The sequence below is a fragment of the Notothenia rossii genome, assembly GCF_949606895.1.
Source record: "Notothenia rossii genome assembly, chromosome: 4".
Classification (NCBI taxonomy): Eukaryota; Metazoa; Chordata; class Actinopteri; order Perciformes; family Nototheniidae; genus Notothenia; species Notothenia rossii.
The window spans coordinates 9,126,447-9,137,071 of NC_136902.1; the positions used below are offsets into that span (position 1 = coordinate 9,126,447).

The following is a 10,625-nucleotide window of genomic DNA, read 5'->3' on the forward strand; positions in this document are numbered from 1 at the left end:
CCCCCATACCACCCTCTGCCCCACTTATTCCAACCCTTCTGTTGTTGGGGGGCTACCTTGTATCTGGTGCATGTATGAGTAGGGCCTGTGGCTACACACGAGGGCTGTGTGTGTGTGTGTGTGTGTGTGTGTGTGTGTGTGTGTGTGTGTGTGTGTGTGTGTGTGTGTGTGTGTGTGTGTGTGTGTGTGTGTGTGTGTGTGTGTGTGTGTGTGTGTGCGAGTCAGGGGGGTGGAGTGACTGCTTCAATAGCACGCTGACTCTAATGAAAAGCATTGAGGGGTGCATACTGCTGTGTAACTGATTCCTCTCTCTGAAGAGATTAGGCGCTACATTGTTGGTTCAGTTGCTCATTTCCATGAGAGCACAGCCTCCCACCAGCGGCTGCTCGCCTTTGTTATTTTGAGTTGGAAAACACAGAGCCCAATGTCCCGGGCTTCCTTGTTACCATTGTTTCACAAATAGGCCAAAATGTAGATGTCACGTCACAGATGCCCAGTAACCTCATTAGCTGCTCTCTGTGAGGCTTTAGAGGCCAAATAATGGATGCATGAACTTCAGTTTGTTCAACTGTATGCAGATTCTGTGTCAAATTCAAATAACAACACGACTCATAAATCCATTTGTTGGAAATTAAACCGTGTTAAAAGGCTAACGATTCTAGAGGGTTAATAGATGTAGTGTAAAGGCAGGGGAAACTCAACGGGGCTTAAAAATATAAGAAATAGGATAAAAAAGCAACACATTACTTTAAGTTCCTCCATTTCTGACTTCCTAACCAGCGTGTACACTTATAAAGACAAACCAAAATTAAGTTGTATTCTGATAAAAGTGTTTATAATGCATTTGACGACAACTCGTCCTGTGCGCATCCAAAAGCTCAAGGCTGGTGTTAAAACAGATATAAATGACAATATAACTAAGTTGTAATAAAGTCTTCACACCCTCCCTCACAGACTAAACCTTCCTGTTTCACTTGCACCTTGGACATTAAATAAATGAAAGTAAAAGAAAAGAAAGAAAGAAAACTGTCGTTCTTGAAGGGCTCATTGAAACTAATGCACTTAAATGGTACCTGCATGTTTCTTGTTGTTCTTTGTAGCGTTATGGTTTATTGCACTTATTGGAAGTGACTTTGGGTATAAGATAAATACATTTGAAAGTAATACAAAAATAAGTTTGTTATAATTGTTTTGCTGAACTTCATTACATTACATGTCACAGACATTCAGTGCTGTGGACAATCCCCACCGGAGCGAAGTGTCTTGCCCAGGAACACAACGACATACTGACTGCAGTGGGACTCGAACTTGCTATCCCCTGATTCGAAGTCCAGCACGCTATCCACTGAGCCACAGCCTCCCTATCTGTAGTAGATACTCATCTTACTGCCCTTCATAAAACGACATGCTATAGTGTGCTCTGGATTATACATGAATTGTCTCAATACTACAACTGCAGACTCATAAAGTGCTCATGGTGGAGAAGTTAGTTTTTATGTCTTCAACAAACAAGGCCCATGCAGAAAAAACATTCATCTTAAAAGGAGGAGATGATTATTGCCAAACTAAACTTTTACCTATAAGAACTTTTCATCTCACTTTGTAACACGGGGAAACTTTTTTTGAAACAGCTTGCAGCTCAGAGGAGAAAGGGCAAGTGGCACCATAACGATGTTAGTGATTTAGAAAGAGAGAGAGTGTCTCAGTGTGACGCCCTCTATGTGCAGGGACCCTCACAGCAATAATAATAATAAATGTATTTCCTAAGTGCTTTTAACGGTGCTCAAAGTGGCTTTACAGAGGTAGTCAAAAAGGACAACAATTAAATATAGTAAAAGTCACATTGAAATCGAGCAATAAAACAACAGTCACACATTAAAAGGCCGTTTGAAGACGTGAGTTTGTGTACGGTGTCTGAAGGTGGTGAGGTCAGTCTCTGATGGGCTGTGGGAGTGAGTTAAACGTACATTTATACAGCGCCTTTCAGGGGGCCCAAGGTCGCTTTACAGACAAACAGTCAGACAAACAGTCAGACAAACAAAACAACAGATAAACTAGGGGCCGAAGGCAGGAGGGGAAGTGGCGAGATAACGATGTTAGTGATTTAAAAAGCGAGTGAGTGTCTCAGTGTGACGCCCTCTATGTGCAGGGACCCTCACAGCAATAATAATAACTTAAATGTATATAGCGCCTTTCAGGGGGCCCAAGGTCGCTTTTCAGAAAAACATGAGTAAAACAAAACAACAGTCAGACAAACAACAAATACACTAGGGGCCGAAGGCAGATGTGTATCTCAGTGTGACACCCTCTATGTGTGACACAGCAGATGTGTAGGACAGGGTGCAGCGAGCTAACAAGCAGATCTGCAACAACGAGCACACCGGGGGAGGGGGGGGGGCACTCTGACCGGGCCCCAGCTAACTGAACTGAGGGATCCTGGGGGCCTCGCACCCACCCAGCGGGGCCCAACACAGGGAGACACCCAGCAGCTGTCACACAGGCCATCAGGGCCCTCACCAACGCCACCTGTCAATCACCCAGCGGAGGGCCGTCAATCAAGCTGCGCCCAGGAGGGAGCTGGGGGGCGGGACCCGCTCCGGCCCTAAACAAAGACATACTTACATTTGCAAGCGGTTTGAGCGCCACTACCGTTTTTGAGAGAATGATAGAGTGGTCCTGATAAGAGTAATGACAAAGGACAAAGAGGGGAAGGGGGTCTGGGGGAGAGGGGGTCAGATAGTGAGGAGGTGGGAGAGCTTGATAACATTCACACTCTGATACATCTCTCCATTTGTGCCCCAGGAAATCTCATTAGGGGCTTCTGCTGGGATTCACTGGTCATGTCCTCACTATGGTAACGCTTCGACGTTAGCTTAACATGATCTTTGTGGGATTTTGATTTGTGGCATTGTTTTATAAGTATTTCTATTTGTATTCCACCGTAGAGTACTTCATTTTAAATTTAGCTTGTTATTAATTTTACTCTTTTGAATACTTAACTTACTTACCATTCCAAAATGTATTGAATTATAATAGTTGTGCAAATGTGCTGCTATTTATATTTGATAAATCTGTACCATGATCTCTTTTCTAATTGTTAATAGACTATTTATTATTTAATTTGTGTCTGTTGATTGATATGATTGTACCTGACTGGACTGCACGTTTTAAAGCTCAAAGATAAATATATGTTCATGCATCGTCCTTGTTCAATAAAGACATATTATATATTTGTACTATTGCACTTTTTTACTTCTATTTCTTCTTGCACCGTTTTTATTTATTTTACATCCTACATTTAGTGTAAGCTGCATTGTTTGAGAAGCCTGGAACTGCCACAGTTACACTTCAGCTAATGAGAATAAAGCCCTTTGAATCTTGAATTGAAATCCTGAAACATGTTGAAAATCCACATTTTGTTAACCTCTCATTTGCTCTCAATACGTCTCAGCTCATTTCATTATGAACTCTACCCCCCCCCCCCCTCCTCTGGCTCAGCTTCAATGAGCCTGAGTCAACGTTCTCCTCCTTCAGTATCTGCTGCAGTCAAAAATAAATAAACTAACAAGCGATAGGTGTCGAAGACTGTGGATTCCCTCCAGGCTTTTGTAGTCCCGTTCACACCTTCCTCCTCCTCGCCTCCTTGCCTCCTCGCTGCATGCTCAGTCCCTTTGTCCGCCTGCAGGTAGGTCACACCTAAGCCTTTTGTCCCGACCTGTTCATTAGCCCGTTTGCGTCGTCGTTCTGCATTTCTCTCAAACTAGGGTCTTGCTTCCCTAAGCTGTCTGTGTTGAGAGTTAAGATGTGGAATATGCAGGTGATCTGTAGATAAAGGAATGTTCACAGGACTATTTCAATACAGAGGAATGGCCCGGGCGTTATCACAGAGAGAGAGATACCTTCATCCTCTCTGCTATCTCTGTATCTCTGTGAGCACCGAGGACAATCGTCTTCCATTTGGTCCCTTCTCCTGTAAACGACCGACATCCTAACAGCAAACAGCCCAAACTGGACCCGTCAGAGCAGGAGCAACACCTGCATTGTGGCCGAGCGGCCCGAAGAGGAAGAGAATTTAAAAGGAGTCCTAGAAGAAGGACAAAGGCCGCTGCCCTGAGCTGTTTGTGTTGTGAGATGTTACTCCTGATGCCATAAGCCTCCTTCTCTTTGCACTCCATTGTTGCTCTTGTTCAAATTTGCTTTAGGTTCTTTGGACCCCACCCAAATAAATTCCTCCTCTGCCTCCCACCTTTAGCACCTTTTTATCTGAGGATGCTCCAGTTTCAACGTTACCAGCTACTTCAATATTTGTATATGTTCAATTTAAAAACAAATACTGCCATATGTTTTTATACTAATATACACTTATGTTATTTGTTTTTAATTATTATTAAGACCTTGTGCCTGCCTCTTTTTTTGGCAGGCCTACTCTTCTCACTTAAAACTGCACTGAGCTGTGAGACCCTAATTTGATCTCATGCTTTGTACTGGTGGGTGTCTAGTGCACTCATCCTTGGCTGAGATTGATATTGAAAGTGGATGAGATTGTTGATGATGTTGGAGATTGTTGATGATGTTGGTGATGTTGTTAATGATGTCAGAAATTAGTTCTTGAATGTTGTTGTATTATTGTTGAATTGTTTTAAGTGTCGGACCCCAGGAAGAGAAGCTTTTGTCAAGAGCCAAAGCTAATGGGGGTCTTTAATAAACATTAAAAACTGCACTGTACCGATGGTGTAGCAGCTCAAACTATTAGTCTCATTTTTAATTATCCTGTACCTATTTTTATTTGTTATGATTAAATGTTTGGTCTACAGATATTTGTATACATATATTTATTTGATTTATATTATTATTGTATTATTATTATTTAATTAATTGAGCTATTATTTATTCTTATATTACTATTATTATTATTATTATTATTATTATTATTATTATTATTATTATTATTATTATTATTATTATTATCATCATTTAATGCATTAAAACATCTGGCCATTTGAGAAGCTTGAACCTTATAATGTTTACATTTGTTTTACTCTAAACCAGGGGTTTCAAACTCAAGGCCCGGGGGCCAAATCCGGCCCGCGACTTCATTTCATGTGGCCCCTCAAGAGCTTGCAAAGAATGTAATATGTTCATTATACGGTTACATGCCGATTTACAGAATCCCGTTGCCCATAAACGACATATCCCACAATGCATCTCAAATTTGACTTTTTTTCTCAGAACAAGTTTTTTTCTCAGAATTTTCTTCAAAATGTTCATTTTTTCTTAGAGTTTGCATTTTTCTCAGAATTAGATTTTTTTTTAATCATTTTGTAACATTCTCAGTGAAGAGACTTGCAGTTATATACTCTAGACTTCTGCTTTCAGACGTAGTTAATTATGAAGTTATTACCCTATCCGATAATAATCCAATGCAGAGGCAATAATGTAATATAATACATTATTTTATATATATTAAATATTTATATATGTATTTTGATATATAGCCTTAAAGTTACAACCGGCCCTTTGAGTGCAACCATAATGCTGATGTGGCCCGCGAAGAAATTGAGTTTGACACCCCTGATCTAAACTTAAAAAAAAAAAACATGTTGTGATTTCATTTAAAAAGTTGCATATTGTATTTCTGCCGATCGCCTAATGAAATAACGCCTAATCATTGCTAGTCTGCAGCCTTTCCTCCAGAGTCACCTGAGTCTCTGATGTTGCATTAAGTACATGACAGAAGTCACACCAGTAGAAATCACATTGTGTGACGTTACATGGCTCTAATTGATGGCCGCTAAGATTTCAAATAAACAAATCACTTCAAAGAGATCAAGTCGATAATACCTGCTGCAAAAAGCCCCAATATACATCAGATATCGAGACTGTTCCCCCCTTTTTAAATCCGCAAGCTTATTATTTCATTACAATTTAAAGTCATTGTGAAAAATGCTGGTGTAACACATATAAAGTCAGACTCATGCACATGCTCAGATTTAGAACTGATAAGTGTTGTGTTTATATTAGGCAAATGTGAGGCCTAAATATTAAAAATATAAATAGTTTTGAGTTTGTAGGAATTCAATTTACTAATACATAATAATAATAATACATGTCATTTATATAGCGCTTTCCTGGTGCTCAAAGCATGTGTTACGGTCGACAGTGAGGGCCGATACATTTCTTAATAAAGCAACTTATTGAGGCTAATCGAAAATAGTTAAAGTAAATAAGAACTGTAAAAATAAGCGAGTTACAGCCCACTGCATTTAAAGAACATGATTGGGGACATCTACACTTTTAGGTATCCAAAGAAGGTACAAGCTAAACTGCAACATAAGGACCATGTATTTAAAACACAAAGATTTCAAATGGAATATGTGTAAAGTATGTTTAGGTATCACTGCTGCATGTTTAGATGCTTCTCTGTTGTCACTTAAAAGCCCCCCCAGCTCTACACCTCCTGAAACTGTTAATATAATAATCACAATTATGCAAGATAAGAGAGGTGAGTCCCTTGAACCCAAACACTGAGCTTAGAGGCTCTTTGAAGGGGGAGGGGGGGGGGGAATAAGAAGTGTAATCTTCTCCTCTTATCTCTCTGACACACACACACACACACACACACACACACACACACACACACACACACACACAGACACACACACAGAGAGTTATCTCACAATTATCATATACATTAGTCAACACCTGTTTCACTTAACCTGCTTTAATTAGGGCCATTGAAACGATGCGCTGCACTCAAAACAAAACCATCCGACATGTAAAGGGGAGCTTGTTATGGTTCACTCAATGACATTTACAAATAAAAAGGTAGAGCTGCAGGCTTGATGGTAGATGTTATGGTTACATTAATCGTGTTAGATATTCAGAGGAATAACTTTGAGAAGTTTCGGAGACTGCCACAAACTTGCTTGGCGACACTTTTACGCAAATGTGCGTAAAAGGTATTTTTCTGGTGTTTACTTTATTCGCGTATACTTCATAGTTATTGGGATGGTTCATTTGATTCACAATAACTACAGATCTGTAGGTGTTGAAGTGTGAGCGGCAGCAGACTGGCGGGAAGTTGTTAACTGAGTTCAGGTGATTTTCTTAGCTCTGCAAATTGGTGCTAGACATGCCAAAGTGTTAAATTCGTCATTTAAACGAAATCAAACTGGCGTGAGTGGTGTGTTGCGACAACTAAATCAAAAATGTAATCAACAGAACAAAAAGGATTTTAATATAAGAAAACATAATGTCCCCATAAGATTGACTTAGTATTTAAACTTTAAGTTATCGGTGGGCTGTGAAATGACATTTTATTTTGTGGTGTTAGAAAATAACGAGGTAAACCTAAAGACCTTTTCTATAAAAAAATATATAAGATGTTTAAGATGTTTTTACGTGAAGTTGGTTGTTCATGTTCCTTCTTCATTCCTTAGTAAAGCATTTGAATTGAAACTTCTTCTAAAAAAGTCTCTGTGGTGCGATAAGTAGCACATGTTTAGGCTCTCCGCGAAAACGCTAAAAGGAACAGCGGAGGGCTTCTTTGATGGGATTTGTTGCCAGTGAAAGCTGTGGGTCTTTTGAACGGAGCTGTCAGTCACTACCAGTGGGACCTCCCCCCTTCCTCCCCCCGTCCTCCCCCCTGCAAACACACGCTGGCAGCTGGCTTGATATAAATAGATCTAGGAGGCTAGTTGCCACTCAAACTCAAATAGCAGGGACGCAGGAAAGATGCCCGCATCGCAAAGTGGAATTGGCAGCTTTTTCTTGGAAAGGAACATCAGCATGCCGACTGGATATCAGATCCTGGGTCTGCAGCAGCAGCAGCAGCAGCAGCAGGCTCAGCACCTGGCCACCATGGCAGCTGGGATTCCTCTAACTTACTCAGGACTACAGGGATACAACTTCATCCCCTACCCGCACCACAGGCACATCACACACATGGTGAGTTGAGAAAGCATTCAAAAATATATAAAGTAGAGTCATAACAACTTAGTTTGAACAAAAACGTGCGTAAAGTCTGATTTGGAGAAGCTGAACCAGCATTTTTCCGAAAAAGCTTCTTCAAGATTCTATTGTTGTGAAATGTTAGAATTTAAACACTTTTCTCCGCGCGATCATGCATTCCCTATATTATGGTGTCAAAAGTCACTCATTAAAGTCAATAGACGCCACATCCGTGCGTAATTACGCATCCACACTCCTTTCCTCGTCCTTACGTTCCTTCTCTCTGTTTTCCAGAACAACGGGTTCGACTTGAAGGCCGCTTCTCCATACCACCCTGCTCTCCTGGCTCGTGGGGGGGCTTTCTACTCTCCGTACCGCCCCGGAGCAGCCGAGGATCCCGGTAGAGTCGCCAAAGTGGCCACAAGAGAGAGCACCGGGGCGCTGAAGGCCTGGCTGAACGAGCACTTGAAAAACCCGTACCCCACTAAAGGCGAGAAGATCATGCTCGCCATCATCACCAAGATGAGCCTCACGCAGGTCTCCACCTGGTTCGCTAACGCACGGCGACGCCTGAAGAAGGAGAACCGGGTGAGCTGGGCGTGTAATAAGGGGAAATCAGACGAGGAGGAGGAGGATGATGAGCTGGAGGGAGAGAGCGACGATGCGGATAGTTCAATGCAGAACCCGGAGGAGGAAGAGGCTCAGATCGACCCTGCAGACACCGAGGAGAAGCTGTTGGAGAGCCCGGCCTCTGTGGACGCGCGTCTGGAGCCAAGCAGCGAGCAGGAAGACAGGAGAGAACTTGCACTTGTCAAGAAAGTTGAGAAAAGTGACTCTGATCACACGATATCCGCTTTGGAGAGTAAAGAAATCAGCCAGAAACCCAAAATCTGGTCTTTAGCTGAGACCGCCACCTCGGAGACTGTGAAGAAACCCCTGGACAGTTTTTACAACCCGGCAGGAAAACTGTGGGCAGAGTGGGCTTCAAGAAACGGGCTGTTTGTTCCGTCATGCTACAACACTCATGAAGTTGTCTAAGAAAGTATTTAGACACACATTAAGAGACACTTTTCCACCTTCTATTGCACTTTAAACTTTCAAACCTCAGGGATTTGGTCGCTTATTCCTGAAGTTTGCAGTGAAATGAAATAAATCTGCTCTGAGACCAAAGACTACACATGTTATTGTAAATAAATGTAGATGTATTTTTCCACAACAAACATGTAAATTAAATGTCCTTTGTCTATTCATGAAGAAATATTTTTTGCTTAAATAAAATTCAGCTTCTAGCGAAATTCTGACGTGTGTTTCTGGTGATTTTGCAATGATTGAAAAACTCACTTGCAGCTTTCATTCCTTCTTTTACATAAACAGTGATGATCAAATATGAAACTACATTTTTTTTACATGTAATTTGTGTTAATTGTTTCGCACAGAAAGTAGAATTGTCTTTTAAGATCAATTTAAATTCGCATGTAAAATTAAAATAACAATGATTGGGATTATTTATGTAAATCGGAAAGAGTTTTTGCCTTAATATGCACATCAAACCAAAGTATTTTAATCTTCTCAAATAGGTTTAAGTCCCTGCCATTACACTTTGAACCTCACATTTTCAGACCTCACATTCTCTTTAAATTATCGTGTTACCCTACTTGATGTATTTATTTCAGCCATTTTAACAGTTATTCTACAATTGATTTTAGATTAGGCAGCAGCAGCAGGTTCACAGGTCTTTTAAAGTCTTTGTAAAGTTTTGGCAGAGGCATTCTTCTTCACTATCAATCGCACATGTGGGTTTCATGTAAATTCAAAGGGCTGTGCCTCCAATAATCCAGGGATAATGAGAAAGCCCCTGGGAGCGCTGCTGCACCTCTCCATGCAAATCCCTACAAACAGGAACACACAGAGGACAGATTAGCTCTCATTTGAGCCTCTTCTCTCCCAGGAAACAGATGAATAACAGAATATCATGTAATGAAAGCTCAACATGTTAAGAGTTAGGCCTAATGATAAAACGTTTCCCTTTAATTTTGATATTAACAGTTTTAGCCTGATTAATGACCCCTTTTCTACTCGTTATTTACATCTTCAATTAAAATATCATTGAGGAGCAGTGGTTTAAAGTAACCAAATACATTTACATAGTACTCTACCGGAGCACATCCTGGTTTCAGGTCTGGGTGTCAAATGTGCGCAGAAATCGCGAAAGCACTTTCACCCCCCCTAGCTAAGCAACTGCGCAATGCAATTACAACATGTCTTTATGTTCTGTATTTAATATAATATTCAAACTCATTAACCTACAATTTTGAGGTACTTGTACAGTAAGTAGGCTACTTGAGTATTGCTACTTTGTACTTCTACTCCACTGCAATCAGAGGTAACATCTTGTACTTTGACTCCACTACATTTATTTAATACCTTAAATTACTTTGCAGATTTGGTTTAATGATGTGAAATAGAATCAGCACTTAAATCAGACTTTAGTAACTTAAACCTGGAGTAAATTCACAAGCTACCCTGCAGTATACAAAGTCATTCAAACTAGCTTCACCTTTACCAGCTTTGATAACACTTTAATGATCATTAATTATTATCAAAACATATAATATATTATTGGGAAATGGGCCACTTTACATAACCAGTACTTTAACTTTTAGTACTTTAGGTTT

General features: G+C 40.6%; 1 protein-coding gene across 1 annotated transcript; it reads left to right on the forward strand.

The window, feature by feature from the left end:
* Window positions 1-7,724: 7,724 nt before the first annotated feature.
* irx7 (iroquois homeobox 7) lies at window positions 7,725-9,195 on the forward strand. The gene is made up of 2 exons (XM_079673497.1): window positions 7,725-7,947; window positions 8,245-9,195. Exons 1-2 carry the CDS (start codon window positions 7,735-7,737, stop codon window positions 8,986-8,988), a joined length of 957 nt encoding a protein of 318 aa, XP_079529623.1. The 5' UTR covers window positions 7,725-7,734; the 3' UTR covers window positions 8,989-9,195.
* Window positions 9,196-10,625: the final 1,430 nt, after the last annotated feature.

Excerpts from the sequence above, each read along its gene's own strand:
- irx7 (XM_079673497.1), top strand. The coding sequence starts at position 7,735 with ATGCCCGCATCGCAAAGTGGAATTGGCAGCTTTTTCTTGGAAAGGAAC. Across the intron at positions 7,948-8,244 it reads ACAGGCACATCACACACATG|AACAACGGGTTCGACTTGAA; the intron begins GTGAGTTGAGAA and ends TCTGTTTTCCAG.